The 19874-nt window shown below is 47.0% G+C and overlaps 1 protein-coding gene across 6 annotated transcripts; it reads right to left on the bottom strand.

The window, feature by feature from the left end:
* Positions 1-5636: 5636 nt before the first annotated feature.
* LOC124000878 (ankyrin repeat and fibronectin type-III domain-containing protein 1-like) lies at positions 5637-19874 on the bottom strand. Of its 6 annotated transcripts, none has more exons than XM_046307554.1 (18): positions 19674-19874; positions 13232-13770; positions 12761-13016; positions 12249-12449; positions 11995-12108; positions 11797-11894; positions 11531-11621; positions 11211-11318; positions 10879-10978; positions 10494-10623; positions 10262-10381; positions 9836-10057; positions 9566-9732; positions 9155-9320; positions 8758-8920; positions 7175-7341; positions 6871-7069; positions 5637-6702 (listed from the first exon to the last, which is right to left on the bottom strand). In XM_046307554.1, the coding sequence occupies exons 2-18, from the start codon at positions 13391-13393 to the stop codon at positions 5936-5938; spliced, it is 3231 nt and encodes a 1076-aa protein (XP_046163510.1). In that variant the 5' UTR covers positions 13394-13770; positions 19674-19874; the 3' UTR covers positions 5637-5935. The 6 variants fall into 6 exon arrangements, with proteins under 6 accessions (XP_046163510.1, XP_046163508.1, XP_046163512.1 ...); XM_046307552.1 differs by having other exon boundaries at positions 13232-13606; XM_046307556.1 differs by having other exon boundaries at positions 13232-13606; positions 19679-19874.

Here is a 19874-nt window from a genome sequence, read left to right as displayed (position 1 = left end):
GTGCTTGACTAACCCGCCATCCCCAACATTTTATCTGTTTACAGGACCCTGGACAGGACTGACTGGTACGGACGTGCCTCTGGGGCAAGATGGAACAGAGACAAGACAAAAGCCCAATTTCTCAAACCATGGGCAGGTACTGGGGGTAAAGTTTGACCGGGAGGGAGGAGAAAGCGGCAACTGGAGTGGGATCCTGGGGACTGTACGACAGCGACTGGGTTTTTGGGGACTTCGACAGCTGACTTGTGAGGGCAAGGTTTTAATCATCAAAGCTGTGATTTTACCTGTGTTGCTGTTATTCAGTTCTGTTTATATCCCCCCACGAACAACACTTTTAGCTCTGGAACTGATGCTGTTTCACTTCCTGTGGGGAAGCATGTGGGAGAGGCTGAAGAGGGAAGTGGTCAAGAGACCCAGGTCCAAGGGGGGGAAAGGCTTGCCTGACCTCTACTTGTTCCTGGGAAGCCACTACTCAGCGTTATATCTCTCTCTTGCTACGTCCCCGTTCAACAACAAGACCCAGGCCCTCGCACGATTCTGTCTGGGATCTTACCTCAGGACCCTGAGGCTGATCCCAGTTGACCTGCGAGCCCCGGTCTCCTTCCTGCTCCCCACACACCACGTCCAGCTCCAAACGTTGCTGGTAGCGAAACGAGTAGAGACCACCCCCCAGGCCGTGGCCATGGTAGCCACGGAAGCCCTGGGGTGGTACAGAAGAAAGGGGGCCTCGACCCCGGGCGAAGGGTCTGTAATGGTGTGGGGAATGTTTTCCTGGCAAACGTTAGGTCCCATGATACCAACTGAGGAACGTTTCCATGCCCCAAAGAATTCCCTTTCCTGGAAGTCCGACCCAGTATAGATGGGTGTACCTAATAAACTGACCACTGAGTGTATATTTCCACACTGTGACATTGGAATAATACTGTGAAAATTATGATGATGCCCTTTTAGTGTATGAGCTGCTTGAAAAGATCGCCTGAAATTTCTGCCTGTTTTGGTGGGGTGGAGTTTTGGCCTTCCATGTTGACATCACTGTGTGGTAAATTAGTTAATAGACCAATAAGAAAGAGAGTTCCAAACATCTCTGCCAATAACATCTTATTTTCCTTTTTCCTCTTCCCACTCAGACCACTCCCAGACAGTCCGAGCAAAATTCTTGCTTGAGAAAATCTCCTTCGTTTTTGTGAATTTTTTCGACTATTTTAATTGAAAGAAATAATCACAGTAAGGTACTTAATTGTTACCCATAAATGATTTGATATTGAGATAAAAATGGCTGCATTGGACCTTTAATATTGGCATTTTGAATTGATATCCTCGCACATATCTTCACCTTAATACCCAGTTGGCCTGTGTAACCTTCTCAAATACACACACGTTTCTGAAAAGGAAAATGTAAAAAAAGATAACTAACTTTCGTCTTAGAAATAAAATGTGGAACAACACAAATACAGCTGAAAATATTTGATTTGGTCATTTCATAAACCATTCTACTGATTTTACTGTAGACTAGTGTCACGCCCTGACCGTAGAGATCCTTTTATTTCTCTATGTCATGCAGGTGAATGAGGACCCAAAAGCGACTTGGCGAAAACAGAGTCTTTAATCCAGTAAAGTAACTTTACAATCAAAAGGCATAATTCTACTCGTAATGACGAGAACAGACTGGAGACTTGATCAAGAACTGCAGGTTGCCTCGGGAAGGCACTTGAACGTAGCAGACTCAGACACCTGCTCACCACGCAGCATCTGAGGGAAACACGACACGACAGGGCGATACATAGACACAGCACGGTGAACAATAGACAAGAATCCGACAGGACAGGAACGGAAAACAAGGGAAGAAATAGGGACTCTAATCAGGGGAAAAGATAAGGAACAGGTGTGGGAAGACTAAATGATTGATTAGGGGAATAGGAACAGCTGGGAGCAGGAACGGAGCGATAGAGAGAAGAGAGAGAGGGAGGAAGAGAGAAAGAGGGGAACGAACCTAAAAAGACCAGCAGGGGGAAAACGAACAGAGGGAAAAGCAAAATGACAAGACAAAATAAGACAAAACATGACAGTACCCCCCCACTCACCGAGCGCCTCCTGGCGCTCTCGAGGAGGAACACTGGCGGCAACGGAGGAAATCATAGATCACAAACGGTCCAGCACGTCCCGAGAAAGAACCCAACTCCTCTCCTCAGGACCGTAACGAAAAACGATAAAAAGGGAAACTAGGGTACTACTCTAAAAAAAAAAAAATGAGACACGGGTAGAGAACTGAAAGCTTTAGAGCAAACAGGACCAAACAGGCCAGGAGAGTAACAACTAGGGACAGACTGAGACACAGCAAGGGCAGGAACAAGAACAGGAGAGATGCGATGGCAGGGAACAGACTGAGACCCAGCAAGACCAGGAGCAGAAGCAGAAAAAAATTACCAGACTTCTTCTGCGCGCAGTCCGAACACGCAGCCACGAAACGGCGCGTGTCACGCTCCTGAGTAGGCCACCAAAACCGCTGGCGAATAGAAGCAAGCGTACCCCGAACGCCGGGATGGCCAGCTAACTTGGCAGAGTGAGCCCACTGAAGAACAGCCAGACGAGTAGAAACAGGAACGAAAAGAAGGTTACTAGGACAAGCGCGCGGCGACGCAGTGTGCGTGAGTGCTTGCTTAACCTGTCTCTCAATTCCCAGACAGTCAACCCGACAACACGCCCAACAGGAAGGATCCCCTCGGGATCGGTAGAAGCCACAGAAGAACTAAAGAGACGGGATAAAGCATGAGGCTTGGTGTTCTTAGTACCCGGGCAATAAGAAATAACGAACTCGAAACGAGCGAAAAACAACGCCCAACGAGCATGACGCGCATTCAGTCGTTTGGCATAACGGATGTACTCAAGGTTCTTTTGGTCAGTCCAAACGACAAAAGGAACGGTCGCCCCCTCCAACCACTGTCGCCATTTGCCTAGGGCTAAACGGATGGTGAGCAGTTCGCGGTTAGCCACGTCATAGTTACGTTCCGACGGTGACAGGCGATGAGAAAAATACGCACAAGGGTGGACCCCATCGTCAGTATCGGAGCGCTGGGACAGAATGGCTCCCACGCCCACCCCCGACGCGTCAACCTCAACAATAAACTGTTTAGTGACGTCAGGTGCAACAAGGATAGGAGCGGATGCAAAACGCTTCTTAAAGAGATCAGAACAACAATCATACGACCGGTGAGGAGGAAGGGAGTTGGTTCTGGACCGACTGAAGACCGTGCGCAGACCATGATATTCCTCCGGCACTCCTGTCAAATCACCAGGTTCCTCCTGAGAAGAGGGGACAGAACAAACAGGAGAAATAGCAGACATTAAACACGTCACATGACAAGAAACGTTCCAGGAAAGGATAGAATTACTAGACCAATCAAAAGAAGGATTATGACACACTAGCCAGGGATGACCCAAAACAACAGGTGTAAAAGGTGAACAAAAAATCAAAAAAAAATGGTCTCACTATGGTTACCAGATACAGTGAGGGTTAAAGGTAGTGTTTCATATAATATACTGGGGAGAGGACTACCATCCAAGGCAAACATGACCGTGGGCTCCCCTAACTGTCTGAGAGGAATGTCATGTTCCCGCGCCCAGGCTTCGTCCATAAAACAGCCCTCTGCCCCAGAGTCTATTAATGCACTGCAGGAAGCTGCCGATCCGGTCCAGCGTAGATGGACCGGTAAGGTAGTACATGTACTTGACGGAGAGGACCGTCTAGTAGCGCTTATCAGTCGCCCTCCGCTTACTGATGAGCTCTGGCCTTTAACTGGACATGACATGACAAAATGACCAGCGGAACCGCAATAGAGACAGAGGCGGTTGGTGATTCTCCGTTCCCTCTCCTTAGTCGAGATGCGAATACCCCCCAGCTGCATGGGCTCAACACCTGAGTCAGTGGGGAAAGACGGTAGTGTCGGAGAGAGGGGAGACACAGTTAACGCGAGCTCTCTTCTATGAGCTCGGTGACGAAGATCTACCCGTCGTTCAATGCGAATAGCGAGTTCAATCAAAGAATCCACGCTGGATGGAACCTCCCGAGAGAGAATCTCATCCTTAACCTTAGCGTGGAGTCCCTCCAGAAAACGAGCGAGCAACGCCTGCTCGTTCCAGTTACTGGAGGCAGCAAGGGTGCGAAACTCTATAGAGTAATCCGTTATGGATCGATTACCTTGACATAGGGAAGACAGGGACCAGGAAGCTTCTTTCCCAAAAACTGAGCGATCAAAAACCCTTATCATCTCCTCTTTAAAGTTCAGATAATTGTTAGTACACTCAGCGCTTGCCTCCCAGATAGCTGTGCCCCACTGCCGAGCCCGACCAGTAAGGAGTGATATGACGTAGGCAATCCGAGCTCTCTCTCTTGAGTATGTGTTGGGTTGGAGAGAGAACACTATATCACACTGGGTGAGAAAGGAGCGACACTCAGTGGGCTGCCCAGAATAACATGGTGGGTTATTAACCCTAGGTTCCGGAGGCTCGGAAGAACCGGAAGTAGCTGGTGACACGAGACGAAGACTCTGATACTGTCCTGAGAGGTCGGAGACCTGAGCGGCCAGGGTCTCAACGGCATGCCGAGCAGCAGACAATTCCTGCTCGTGTCTGCCGAGCATCGCTCCCTGGAACTCGAGAGTAGAGTAGAGAGAATCCATAGTCGCTGGGTCCATTCTTGGTCGGATCCTTCTGTCATGCAGGTGAATGAGGACCCAAAAGCGACTTGGCGAAAACAGAGTCTTTAATCCAGTAAAGTAACTTTACAATCAAAAGGCATAATTCTACTCGTAATGACGAGAACAGACTGGAGACTTGATCAAGAACTGCAGGTTGCCTCGGGAAGGCACTTGAACGTAGCAGACTCAGACACCTGCTCACCACGCAGCATCTGAGGGAAACACGACACGACAGGGCGATACATAGACACAGCACGGTGAACAATAGACAAGGATCCGACAGGACAGGAACGGAAAACAAGGGAAGAAATAGGGACTCTAATCAGGGGAAAAGATAAGGAACAGGTGTGGGAAGACTAAATGATTGATTAGGGGAATAGGAACAGCTGGGAGCAGGAACGGAGCGATAGAGAGAAGAGAGAGAGGGAGGAAGAGAGAAAGAGGGGAACGAACCTAAAAAGACCAGCAGGGGGAAAACGAACAGAGGGAAAAGCAAAATGACAAGACAAAATAAGACAAAACATGACACTCTATTTGGTTAGGTCAGGGTGTGACTTGGGTGGGCAATCTAGTTTTTAGTTTCTAGGTTGGCCTAGTATGGTTCCCAATCAGAGGCAGCTGTCTATCGTTGTCTCTGATTGGGGGATCATATTTAGGCAGCCTTTTTTTCACCTGTTGTGTTTGGGATCTTGTTTTTTTTAATGTAGCCTTTTTGCAGTACAAAGCTGCACATTAGTTTTGTTACTCTTTATTGTTTTGTTGCTGATTCACATGAATAAACATGATGAACGCCTTCCACGCTGCACCTTGGTCCAATCCTTCCAACAATGTTCGTTGCAACTAGCTAGTTGTGTGTTATAAGGACAAAAGTGCAACAGGTTAATAGAGCACAATACAGTAAAGAGTATTTTACATTGAACAAAAGAGAATAGCAGTTGTGGATATAGACAATCATAAATCAATTCAGTTTAATACAACTTGCAACAGGGAGACATCTCGCGTACAGAAGCACAGAACATGTCTAGCAGGTCTCTTGGAGACAGGCCTTTTATATCACAACTGGAACAACTACAGAGAGTCAGATAATGTGATTAGAAAACAACCATGAATATCCCACCGTTTGCCAAACTCGCTTAAAGGCACTGAATGGATATTAGATGAGAATTGGTTGTCAAATTCTTCGAGAGGCACGATGCAATGTATTTCGGTGTAACGTCCAGTTCTAATAATATCTGGATACATCAGGATGCCTGGTTAGAGGAGTTCACCCACTCAACCTGGCTCCTGGCTGGCATGCTGCCCCCCCTGTTGCCAGCATGTATCATAGTGTCCTCTGTATTTAAATCCCAGCTCTGGGCAGGTGTGGTCCTCACAATGGGAAGAGGGGCAGAGGTGGCCAGCCCGTCTAAATGACCTGAGAACAGTGTATCTGCACAGGTTCTGTCTCCTAAACTAAGGCCTGCTGTCAGTGAGTTCGTATCATGATGCACATCAGAGAGAGAGCAACCCTTAGGTCCCCTCATCAAGTCAGAGTTTAGTCCAAAGAAAGCCTCGCTTTCACCGACTCCAAGACTTAAACTGTCAAGCATATCCATCCTCCCAGGTACAGTGTCCTCCTTCCTCTCTTCATCTATCAGACTCAGTGTGGGGAAGATGATGTCCAGCTCTGGTAGAGGCGGGATCACATCACTGACAAAACTGTGAGGATACTCCAGTTCTCCACTGTAGGCAGCTGGCAGGTTCACAATGTCATGATCTGCCACTTCTGTTTGGGCCATAATGTTATGATATACCACTTCTGATTGGTCCACAATATTGAATCCAACTCCTGACTGATCCAGGCTGTTGAACACCACAACAGGATGTTGGGCACTGAGGTCCACGGGGTACCCCCCTTTGCTAGCCCCCTCAATTAAACCCACAGCCTTTTCATGGACCCCCGGGATACATATTGGCTCAGAAATCCCACTGCTGACACCAACATCTGTAACAGTACAGGTAATGCTCTCTAGAGGCAGTGAGAGGAGAGGGCCAACAGAAAAGAGAGTTAGTTACATCAATCAGACAAAAGAAGTGACTGAATATTATTTTCTTCTCTACCCTGCCTCCTTTCTAATGCTCCAATCAAAGACAGTGAATAAATACATTTACTATATCTACTACATTAACAAGTCACCTGATATTTTCTTTTGAGGGAGTATGCGCTGGGGCCAGACTCTGGTGGTAGGCCTGTCATCCTCCTCATCATCTGGGCAGGCAGGTGGGTCTCCTCCCATGACCAGGCCCAGAGGCACCGCCCCCACCCACTGTTTAGAGCGGACACACTGCAGGACATCCATGATCCACCGGGCCTCACGCCACACCACCTCAAGACTCTAAACAGGGCAAAGGGACAGAGAGGCAAGGGGGCTCATTCCCTCTCATACACACATACTGTCCTCCTTTGATATCTATTTCATTCCTCTCTATGGGTAGTCTACCTGTGAGAGCTGAGTGATGTGACCAAGGCGGTCTCTGGCCTCCTGCACCTCCTTCGTGTCCAAAGCTTCTCTCAAAGCCTGCTGGGACAGATGAGTGTCCAGCTCCAAACGAACCCAGACCTGACAGTACTGAGACAGGAAGTCTTGCTCGTATGTCCAGAAGTGCACTGTGAGACGTGAGGATTAGACAAAAATTTAAGCTCACCACCACTGACAGTTTACTCTGAGCAAAAATATAAATGGCATGACACGTCTTATATTCTCTATGTTGTCCATGAACCTTTCCCTCAACGTCAATTAGCAGCTAACCGATCGCTGCAGCTGTACATAGTCCATCGGTAAATAGCCCACCCAATTTACCTACCTCATCCCCATACTCTTTTGCACACCAGTATCTCTACCAGCACATGACCATCTGATCATTTATCACTCCAGTGTTAATCTGCTAAATTGTAATTATTTGCCTACCTCCTCATGCCTTTTGCACACAATGTATATAGACTCTTTAAAAAATATATATACTGTGTTATTGACTTGTTTATTGTTTACTCCATGTGTAACTCTGTGTTGTTGTCTGTTCACACTGCTATGCTTTATCTTGGCCAGGTCGCAGTTGTAAATGAGAACTTGTTCTCAACTAGCCTACCAGGTTAAATAAAGGTGAAATATATATATATATATATATATTTAAATGAGACCAAGGAGCTAATCATGGACTACAGGAAACGGGGGGCGAGCACACACTCATCGACATCGAGACAGGGCTGTGTAGCAGGTCTGGATCTTTAAGTTCCTTGGTGTCCAAATCATTAAGGACTTAAAATGGTCCACACACACACACACACACACAAACAGTCGTGAAGAAGGCACGACAGAGCCTCTTGCCCCTCGGGAGGTTGAAATCATCAAAAAGTTCTATAACTGCACCATTGAGAGCATCTCGACTGGCTGCATCACTGCTTGGTATGGCAACTGCACCGACGTCGACCACATGGCACTACAAAGGGTGGTGTGGACAGCCCAGAACATCACTGGGGCTGAGCTCCCTGCCACCCAGGACCTCTATATCAGGCGTTGTGAAAGGACAGCCCAGAAAATTGTTAAAGACTCCAGCCACCCCAAAGACTGTTCTCTCTACTTCCGCAAGGCAAGCACACACACACATAACATGCACATACATTCATACTAACTCTACACACACACACACACACACACACACACACCCACGAACAATCATCAAATACACTGCTGCTACTCTGTTTATCATATGTCCCGATGCCTAGTCACCTTACCCCTATTCCATATCTAACCCTCCCACTCCAGTATCCCTGCACATTGTAAATAAGGTATTGGCACTGACCCTGGAACTGATCCTGTATTTAGCTTACTTACTTTCTCGTATTATTCTTATTTCTATTTCTGCGTTTTTGTTCTACTTTACTTGGTATAACATTTTGTATAGTACTACTAATATTGATTACTGCATTGATGGGAAAGAGCAAACAAGAAAGACATTTTACTGTACTTGTGCGTGTGACACTAAATACTTGAAACTTAAACCCAACCCTGGCACCAATACATACCCAGCTCAAAGATCTGCAGTGGCATTGTGAGGCCTGGCTCCTTGGTCCCCACTAGGGGCCAGTAGCTAGAACTGAAGTCTTCACTAGGGGGCAGCAGGAGCAGCATGGACATCTTATCCCCAAACTGCAGCAGCTCCCGAGTGTAAACACCGTACTGATACGCCTGTAGGAGAGGAGAGCAGGGAGAAAGAAGTGATGATCAGAGGATGAGGACAAGAGGTGAAGAATATCAAGAATATCAAGAATATCAAGAATATCAAGAGAGAGAAAAAGCAAAAAGAAAAGAATAGAGAGAGAAGACAAGAGGAGGTAAGAGAGGTGTATTACATTAAACAGTATAACATTCAAATGAGATCTAAAAGCATGTGAGTTGGAGAGTAAGTGAAACCATGGTTACCCTGTAGAGGGGGATGTTGAGCTTTGTCAACAGGAGAGTGACAGCGGCCCTGAGTGACCTCACAAAGTCCCCCAGCCCAGAGCTGTCCATCGAGGTCTCATCCTCACCCTCTGTGTCCTCATTGGCTGTTAACATGTTGTGGCTTTGTAACCACGCCCATTCATCGCTAAAACAAAAATGCAGCCCAAGACACATCACAAGGAACTATCGTTAGCAATGATCTCATCTGACCAGTCAGTAATCCTTAAAACACCAGACAAACATTGAGGACACACTTCATTCTAAGTATTATACAGTATACTATTCCATCATCAGCTATACCATGTCAGAACAGTTTAAAAGTCTGTCTGTACGTGGCAGTGCATACTGAACTCAGTGTTAAGCTCAATGGTAGTATGTTATCTGTGTTACCGGGACACATGGGGAATATGGCGCACTCTGGCGTGGCATAGCAGGTTGGGCAGCCTCTGGGGCACTAGAACCCTGATCTGCTCCACTGTGCTGCACAGCTTCAAGATGCCCACGTACAGGCCCGGCTGGGCCCACTGGACACTGCGTCTGTGGAAGGACAGCTTCTCCTGGTGAAGGACACAGAGAAAGGCATCGTTTTATTAGCACAATAAGAAGCTTTACTACTGTATATAAACACGAGCACACAGTGTCCCAGCCAGGAAGGGTCACCTTGAGCTGCTCTGTGAGGGTGTCCATGGCAGTAGGCTCTGGGAGTAGAGGGGTCCTGCTCCGGTTCTTCTCCAGCCAGGCCAGGGAGACCCAGTGGAGAGGGAGGTCCGGGGGTTTTGTGTGGGCCGCACAATCCTTCACTGTCACCAGCAGGACATTACCCTGCCTGTCCTTCAGAGGCTCATAGTACACCTGCCCCAAGTCTACTGTCCCCAGAGAGGACTGCAGAGAGAGGCAGGGAAGGAGAGAGGGAGAAAAGTATGAAATATTAAAATGAAAATAAAGAGTGAAAAGGAAAGTCAACAAGAAACAGGCAGTGGAAGAGTAAGCTCAAAGAAAATGTTGTCTCTTCATCTTTGCTAGGTGCTTTATTGATGAGAAGGACATGTACAGTGACCTATCAGTGTACAATATCCTTTTTTTCACCTGTAGTTGTGCTACAGCCTGCAGGATATTGTGCCTGTTCTGAAGTAGTGATGAAGAGGAAGAGAGAGCGGAGGAGAGGGCCTGCTGGAGCCAGGGCACCTGTTGCCACGCACAGGACAACTATAAGAAAGAGAGAGAAGGATAGAAAGATAGAAAATAGACAATGTAACTTTGGAACATATATTTCACACAGGTATACCTACCAATGTCTTTAATTAGATTGACAGCTAACCTTGGCAAACCAAAGGAAGTCCTGAGAGACGGAGGTGGAGCAGCACTGGATCTCCACCAATGGGAGCTGGTCATCTGCTGTGACCAGGATGTTTTCCTTTCTGTAGAACACAGTTGCCAGGTATACACCCCTAACAATGAGACAAAGAGGAAGAACAGAGGAGAGAATAAGATTAGTTTCATCCTAACGAGGGAAGACAGAAAATAAATTAATCGAGAGGTAGGTGCAATAAAGGGAGGGCGGAAAGGGACTGAAACTCTTGCTTGAAGAGTAGGGGATGTACTGAGGGAACAGAGACAGAGTGGGATCTTTCTCCAAATGTAACCATGGGTGAGGTTAGTGGCAGAGATACAGAGCTGTTGGGTGAGGAGCACTGCTATCTCACCTCTGTAGGAGACGGACAAACTTGGTGGCAGACTGGAAGAGCAGCTTCAGGCTGCGAGACATAGACAGGCGCTTACTGGGGCTCTGGGGCTTGCAGGTCTCTATGGGCCACAGGACAAAGGAATGAGACATTCAGACATGAAGGACCATGTGAAAGAGCCAGAGTATTATTTTGAGGGACTGATACTGTTTACATTCTCATGTATTATACAGGTATTGAATGTACAAGGATGTTTATCTGACACAAATCATTTGAATAGTATATTCATTCCCCTTGTATGAGAGGCAGAACTGAGATGCTGTATCTATGTTATGGTTCAAGAAGTACACTACCTATACAGTATCCCTTGTAGTGTGGCTCTCTGGTCTGCTCCAGCAGTCTCCTGGCTAGAGCCTCCTTGTTCCTGCTTGGAGTTTTCACTCCCATACACTCCCTCCAGCCTGCAGAGGGACACAGGCCACCAGCGTTCACTGGTATTCATTGTGGAGTCATATGATCCAAGGTCAGCTGTTTTTTTCAAATGGCGAAGGTTGGTATTTGGGGAGCTGCTTCTTGATCTGTGATTAGGGGCAACTTCTACACAGAGCATTGATGATAATATAGAATATCAGAAAGCTCTTTTGTCTGGCTGTCTGCAGTTCCATTTACTCACTGGAGGGGGCAGCACTGACTGGGCTGGAGCTCTGAGCCGGGCCCCATCCCTTCACATTGTAGGCGGTCACTCTCACAAAGTAGTGCATTCCCTAAGAGACCAATACATTATCATCATGACTTAACCCTACGAACAGGCAGACCAGGGCAAATAACTTTACATCGTAGTTGTTCATTTCTGCAGGTAACAGAGAGTTGAGGTTATGTGCCTCCTAGCCTCAGGGTGTTCCGGTTTAGGAGATGTGACCAGGATCGTGTGTGTCTTACTGCCGTGAGTCCTGTGATGCTGTGGATGGGGGTCTTAGTGTCGATCACCTGGGCTGAGCCAAGTATACTCTTGAAGTTGGCAGAGGTGCTCCATTCCACTGTAGGAGGTGACAGGAAGAGAGACACTGATGTATCTATGATATTGAGGACTGAGTGGTAATTGCAATAGTGATTAGAGATGGAGTAGTAGAACCCCACCTCTGTAGCGGGTGATCAATCCAGTGGTGATACCATTTGGCTCTCGAATGGACACAAACAGGGAAGAGGCACTGGTCACAAACAGTGACACACTACTGGGTGGGCCAGGAAGGGCTAGAGAACACAGAGAGATGGAGAGACACACCGACAGTAAACACAGACTTGGAGCAAAAAGTACATAACATAAACGAATCAATGAGACATATGAGTGCATCATACTTGTCCTTCATCACCCCTGACCCCTAGCCTCTGACCTGTGTGGTGGAAGCTCTCCCTCATCCTGCAGTACAGCTGCTGCCGCAGAGTCCAGAGGTGGAGCTGCCTCTGTATGTCGGCCTGCACATGTGGCCCCGCCCCTGCTCCACCCAGTAGCTCCTCCCTCCTGTCCTCCACCTGCCTGTCGGCCAACCTCACCAGGGCATCCAGCTTGCAGAACCATACTGCTGGAAGACACACTGAGAGAAAGGGAGGGAGGGAGGGAGGGAGGGAGGGAGGGAGGGAGGGAGGGAGGGAGGGGGAGGGAGGGAGGGAGGGAGGGAGGGATATATCATTGTTAACACAGTGTGGGAACAAGATAGAGTGAAAGGGTGACAGGAATTATATCTGTAAACATTCCATTTAAACATCATTCACTAGTAGTCACGACCCCAAAAGAATAATGTCTTAATGTACTGGATGATCCATTGTTTGTGTGAAATGTGTACAACTGTTACTTGACCATCTCTTGATTGCACTGATTCAATCTACGTCACTGTGCAAGACTCACAGACGGGGTTGTGTCTGGCTCCTGCCTTTGTCAACACGTGCAGCAGAGGGGAGTTCTGGGTTAGAGCAGCCACGTCCAGAGGTACCAGGCCCTGCTCACTCACTCTGTTTACACCTTTCTCCCTCTCTCTTTCCCAGTCCTTCTCTTTCTTCTCTTTATCCCGTCCTCCTCCTCCGCCACACACTCTGTCCCTGCATAGCAGGCTCTGCACCGCCAGGGTGTCCTCCTTCTCCACCGCCTCCCACAGGTTCTGATACTAACACAGGGGAAGGAGAGTGGGTTTGAGTGAGAAATGAGAAACAGGCACATGGAGGGATACAGGGTAAGAGGGTACATCGTCATGGGCATGGCAGAAAATGCAGGAAGAAAATGTTACTTTAGATGATATTATGGAACGACAATATAAGACAATTCTCAAAGATAAAACACCCTAAATGGATCCAAAATGCACTTTCTCTCAGGATGTCTTACTTTGTGAGTGGCCTTGCATGGATGTTTCGGCATGTCTGCCTCTCCGGAAAAAGAGGACTCTCCGCCCCTCAGCCTGACCGACAGGTTTCTGTAGATGCGTTTAGGCAAAACGGGACCCAGAGAGCGCCGCCGCTGTGGCGGGTTTCTCACCGACACAGACATACAATAGATGGCACACACACAATTGGTAGAGAGTGTGCACAGCAGGATACGGGAGTTACAGGGGACGGGGTTGGAACAAAAGAGAAGAAGGTGGATGGATGATGGAGAGGTCACAGAGAGACAGCGTGAAGAGAGGAACGGTACACAGGGGAGGGAGAGGGGGAAGAAGGGAGGATGAAGGGGGTGTGAAACAGGAAGAGGTGCATTAGAGGACTAGAATGGAGTGATACAGTAGGAATAAGATGAGGGAGGGAAAAATAGATTTAAACAAAAAACAAAAAACAGAACAAAGTCAGTCTTACTGTCTACTTACCAGCTGGTAAAAGGTTGCAGAAATGTATCACTACTTATGGGAGCCTGGGTTGAGTTGAGCAGCACTGCGTGTGGGTGGATAAGTGGATAAAAGTTACAATGCCTGAGCAGAGCAGATGGAAAATGCCTCACAGAAGTTAGAATATCTCACTCTTCTCCCCTTTGTTCCCACTTTCTAGTCTAATGCCTTATGGCTTTTCTTCCTACTCAATGGAGTCTCTGCACAAAGCAATCTCACCATCAATCTAATTGACTGAGGAATGGAAGTCTACAGAGTGCACTGTAAAAATATATTAAATTGAGTGCTCCTGAGATCAAACATGTCATACGTATAGAACCATTTATCTGCCCTCTCATTTGCCTTTATCGTGTCTTACATTAGTGATGGATAATTGTCTATTCCACTTCACCTCTTTTCAGACAGGAAAAACCAGCAGCATTGTATCCTGAACAGTTCACTGTCTTCATAATCCAGCTGCACACTTTCCTTCCGAAAGCCCCCTGAGACCTTTTTGTTGCTTTGACCAAAATGCTCTTTCACTTTTATTTTCTCTCCTCAGTCACTACATCCTCTCTCTCTCTCTTCTGCCCTTTTTCACCTCCTCAGCTTTCCACTTACTTCCATCTACATCATAGTGTTATTCAGACACAAAATACATCCCTGGCAAGAGATGCCATGACTCCATCTCTCTGTCATCACTCCTTTTCCCTCACCCATTTCCCCTCAACCATCATTCTAATGGAAATGAAAGCCACATTCAATCTTCATGTCTGTATGACCATGTTCTGACTGGCCTACTAACTGTTAGCTTGTTAGCACAGGCCTGCTAACCGTCTGAATCGCCGCGTCCCAAACACTCACCGGACCCATATTTACTTTCTCTTTTCGATTTTTAATTTGTTTATACCTTCCGGTAACCTGCCTCACCCAATGTGATACGGAATCGCCATTATTTTTTATTTTTAGAACACACTCAAGAACCTCCAGAAGCTAACCAGCTAACTAGCTACAAGCTATTTAGTCATTGTTAGCCACTGCTAACTGTTTTTTAACCTGGATAACACTCGCCAGTCCAGCTTCCCTGCCCCATCCACCACTGCCCCCCTGGACACCGATCACTTGGCTACATAGCTGATGCATGCTAGACTGCCCATTAATCACGGTACTCCATTCTGCTTGTTTATGTTTTATCTGTCGGCCCCAGCCGCACTCAGGCTCTGTGTGTAGTTAATCCGAACCCCCCTGCCTAGCCTATGCCATTTTACCTGCTGTTGTTGTGCTAGCTGATTAGGTGTTGTTGTCTCACCTACTGTTTTAGCTACTGTTTTAGCTAGCTCTCCCAATTCAACACCTGTGATTACTGTATGTCTCTCTCAAATGTCAACATGCCTTGTATACTGTTGTTCAGGTTAGTTATCATTGTTTTAGTTTACAATGGAGACCCTAGTTCCACTCTTCATACCCCTGATACCTCCTTTGTCCTACCTCCCACACATGCGGTGACCTCACCCATTACAACCAGCATGTCCAGAGATACAACCTCTCTCATCATCACCCAGTGCCTGGGCTTACCTCCGCTGTACCCGCACCCCACCATACCCCTGTCTGCGCATTATGCCCTGAATAGAAATCTGCTCCTTTCATTCTCTGTCCCCAATGCTCTAGGCGACCAGTTTTGATAGCCTTTAGCCGCACCCTCATACTACTCCTCCTCTGTTCCGCGGGTGATGTGGAGGTAAACCCAGGCCCTGCATGTCCCCAGGCACCCTCATTTGTTGACTTCTGTGATCGAAAAAGCCTTGGTTTCATGCATGTCAACATCAGAAGCCTCCTCCCTAAGTTTGTTTTACTCACTGCTTTAGCACACTCTGCTAACCCTGATGTCCTTGCCGTGTCTGAATCCTGGCTCAGGAAGGCCACCAAAAATTCTGAGATTTCCATACCCAACTATAACATCTTCCGTCAAGATAGAACTGCCAAAGGGGGAGGAGTTGCAGTCTACTGCAGAGATAGCCTGCAAAGTAATGTCAAACTTTCCAGGTCCATACCCAAACAGTTCGAACTACTAATCTTGAACATTACTCTCTCCAGAAATAAGTCTCTCACTGTTGCCGCCTGCTACCGACCCCCTCAGCACCCAGCTGTGCCCTGGACACCATTTGTAAATTGATTGCCCCCCATCTAGCTTCAGAGTTTGTTCTGTTAGGTGACCTAAACTGGGATATGCTTAACACCCCGGCAGTCCTACAATCTAAGCTAGATGCCCTCAATCTCACACAAATCATCAAGGAACCCACCAGGTAACAACCCTAAACAAGGGCACCCTCATAGACGTCATCCTGACCAACTGGCCCTCCAAATACACCTCCGCTGTCTTCAACCAGGATCTCAGCGATCACTGCCTCATTGCCTGTATCCGCTACGGTGCCGCAGTCAAACGACCACCCCTCATCACTGTCAAACGCTCCCTAAAACACTTTTGTGAGCAGGCCTTTCTAATCGACCTGGCCCAGGTATCCTGGAAGGACATTGACCTCATCCCGTCAGTTGAGGATGCCTGGTCATTCTTTAAGAGTAACTTCCTCACCATTTTAGATAAGCATGCTCCGTTCAAAAAATGCAGAACTAAGAACAGATACAGCCCTTGGTTCACTCCAGACCTGACTGCCCTCGACCAGCACAAAAACATCCTGTGGCGGACTGCAATAGCATCGAACAGTCCCCGCGATATGCAACTGTTCAGGGAAGTCAGGAACCAATACACGCAGTCAGTCAGGAAAGCTAAGGCCAGCTTCTTCAGGCAGAAGTTTGCATCCTGTAGCTCCAACTCCAAAATGTTCTGGCACACTGTGAAGTCCATGGAGAACAAGAGCACCTCCTCCCAGCTGCCCACTGCACTGAGGCTAGGTAACACGGTCACCACCGATAAATCCATGATTATCGAAAACTTCAACAAGCATTTCTCAACGGCTGACCATGCCTTCCGCCTGGCTACTACAACCTCGGCCAACAGCCCCCCCCCGCAGCTACTCGCCCGAGCCTCTCCAGGTTCTCCTTTACCCAAATCCAGATAGCAGATGTTCTGAAAGAGCTGCAAAACCTGGACCCGTACAAATCAGCTGGGCTTGACAATCTGGACCCTCTATTTCTGAAACTACTCCGCCGCCATTGTCGCAACCCCTATTACCAGCCTGTTCAATCTCTCTTTCATATCGTCTGAGATCCCTAAGGACTGGAAAGCTGCCGCAGTCATCCCCCTCTTCAAAGGGGGAGACACCGTGGACCCAAACTGTTACAGACCTATATCCATCCTGCCCTGCCTATCTAAGGTCTTCGAAAGCCAAATCAACAAACAGGTCACTGACCATCTCGAATACCACCGTACCTTCTCCGCTGTGCAATCTGGTTTCCGAGCCGGTCACGGGTGCACCTCAGCCATGCTCAAGGTACTAAACGATATCATAACCGCCATCGATAAAAGACAGTACTGTGCAGCCGTCTTCATCGACCTTGCCAAGGCTTTCGACTCGGTCAATCACCATATTCTTATCGGCAGACTCAGTAGCCTCGGTTTTTCAGATGACTGCCTTGCCTGGTTCACCAATTACTTTGCAGACAGAGTTCAGTGTGTCAAATCAGAGGGCATGCTGTCCAGTCCTCTGGAAGTCTCTATGGGGGTGCCACAGGGTTCAATCCTCGGGCCGACTCTTTTCTCTGTATACATCAATGATGTTGCTCTTGCTGCGGGCGATTCCCTGATCCACCTCTACGTAGACGACACCATTCTATATACTTCCAGCCCGTCCTTGGACACTGTGCTATCTAACCTCCAAACGAGCTTCAATGCCATACAACACTCCTTCCGTGGCCTCCAACTGCTCTTAAACGCTAGTAAAACCAAATGCATGCTTTTCAACCGCTCGCTGCCTGCACCCGCACGCCTGACCAGCATCACCACCCTGGATGGTTCCAACCTTGAATATGTGGACATCTATAAGTACCTAGGTGTCTGGCTAGACTGTAAACTCTCCTTCCAGACTCATATCAATCATCTCCAATCGAAAATCAAATCAAGAGTCGGCTTTCTATTCCGCAACAAAGCCTCCTTCACTCACGCCGCCAAACTTACCCTAGTAAAACTGACTATCCTACCGATCCTCGACTTCGGCGATGTCATCTACAAAATTGCTTCCAACACTCTACTCAGCAAACTGGATGCAGTTTATCACAGTGCCATCCACTTTGTTACTAAAGCACCTTATACCACCCACCACTGCGACTTGTATGCTCTAGTCGGCTGGCCCTCGCTACATATTCGTCACCAGACCCACTGGCTCCAGGTCATCTACAAGTCCATGCTAGGTAAAGCTCCGCCTTATCTCGATGGCAACACCCATCCGTAGCATGCGCTCCAGCAGGTGTATCTCACTGATCATCCCTAAAGCCAACACCTCATTTGGCCGCCTTTCGTTCCAGTTCTCTGCTGCCTGTGACTGGAACAAATTGCAAAAATTGCTGAAGTTGGAGACATTTATCTCCCTCACCAACTTCCCACATCTGCTATCTGAGCAGCTAACCGATCGCTGCAGCTGTACATAGTCTATCGGCAAATAGCCCACCCATTTTTACCTACCTCATCCCCATACTGTTTTTACTTATTTACTTTTCTGCTCTTTTGCACACCAATATCTCTACCTGTACTTGACCATCTGATCATTTATCACTCCAGTGTTAATCTGCTAAATTGTAATTATTCGCCTACCTCATGCCTTTTGCACACAATGTATATAGACTCCCCTTTTTTTTCTTCCTATTGTGTTATTGACTTGTTAATGGTTTACTCCATGTGTAACTCTGTGTTGTCTGTTCACACTGCTATGCTTTATCTTGGCCAGGTCGCAGTTGCAAATGAGAACTTGTTCTCAACTAGCCTACCTGGTTAAATAAAGGTGGAAAAAAAAAACTACGTTGTGTCTCCTAGAGAAAATGAAAACTCCCTAAGCTTGTACTGGTACTGTGGCACTTTCCTGTGGCCACGAAGGCGCCTGGTGTCCCCAGCTGGCATTCTGTACCTTTTATATGCCCACTTGTGACATAACAATCCCTCACTCCTCTTACCACCTGCACTGCCTGTTCACGCATAGGGAAAAGATAAGGGTGAGACCTCACTGTTATTGGTAGATTCAGTTATATGGTTTGTTCATTGTGCATTTCATCTCTTATGGAAAGTGTCGATCTGTATCTGTGAAACTGGTTCAGTGAAGAGATTCTTGTCTATGCTGTATGGAGGTGCCAACAGATACCAATCACTGGACAAAAAGACTTCATGGAAACAACAATTGACATTCAGTCATTTGAGTTGATATTGATGCTCCAATTAAATAGCATTAACATATTTGTATGCATATTATGTAATTATTATACATGTATTCCATTCTGTTGTGGCTTTTTTTGTAGGCCTAAGCATTTGCTTGATAACAGACAAAGCAATGTTTCACAGTAAGTCTATACAGAAATATCCTATGACTCATACCTGGCACCAGGAAGTGATGCTGTTACTCGAAAGAAACGCAATAATTGCGTGAACCAAATAAGGAAACGTTGGAAGATTCTGTATACATACAGATAATGAATAAAACATCCCTGAAACATTACACAAGCATCTGACAGCAGCCAAAGCGCAAATGCAACAGTTATGCCAATGTAATAAATACACAGTTGTTTGAGTTAATGAAAGTTTAGAAAATGATCCAACTAGAATAGAATGCACAACATCATATTCAGAATGCACATAGAATACAAACGAATTTACAAACATTAAAAATGAGTTTAAAAATAAAGAACATTTTATACCCTATTGCAATAATCTACTCGAATCCTATGGCTCCTGTAACAACCTGGTTTTGTGTTGTATTATGAATTATTAGGCAGGTAAATATGTTAGATTAAAAGTGTACAAGACAATACCTTACGTAGATGTAAGCCCCTGCTTCCCCTTGTCACATACTACACCACAATCACCACGAAAGCGTGAATTAAAAGTAAAGAAATTAATCCTAAAATTACGATAGCAATCGGAATTCACTCATCCCTCTCAATCCGGTTAATCCACTTTCATGAACTTTCCCTTCTCGCCGTCAAGCGAACCTGCTCCGGACGCTCAACATA

The sequence above is a fragment of the Oncorhynchus gorbuscha genome, linkage group LG16 (assembly GCF_021184085.1).
Source record: "Oncorhynchus gorbuscha isolate QuinsamMale2020 ecotype Even-year linkage group LG16, OgorEven_v1.0, whole genome shotgun sequence".
In the NCBI taxonomy this organism is placed as follows: Eukaryota; Metazoa; Chordata; class Actinopteri; order Salmoniformes; family Salmonidae; genus Oncorhynchus; species Oncorhynchus gorbuscha.
Note: the sequence above shows the minus strand (reverse complement) of the source record. Positions and strands in the feature narration are given on the sequence as shown.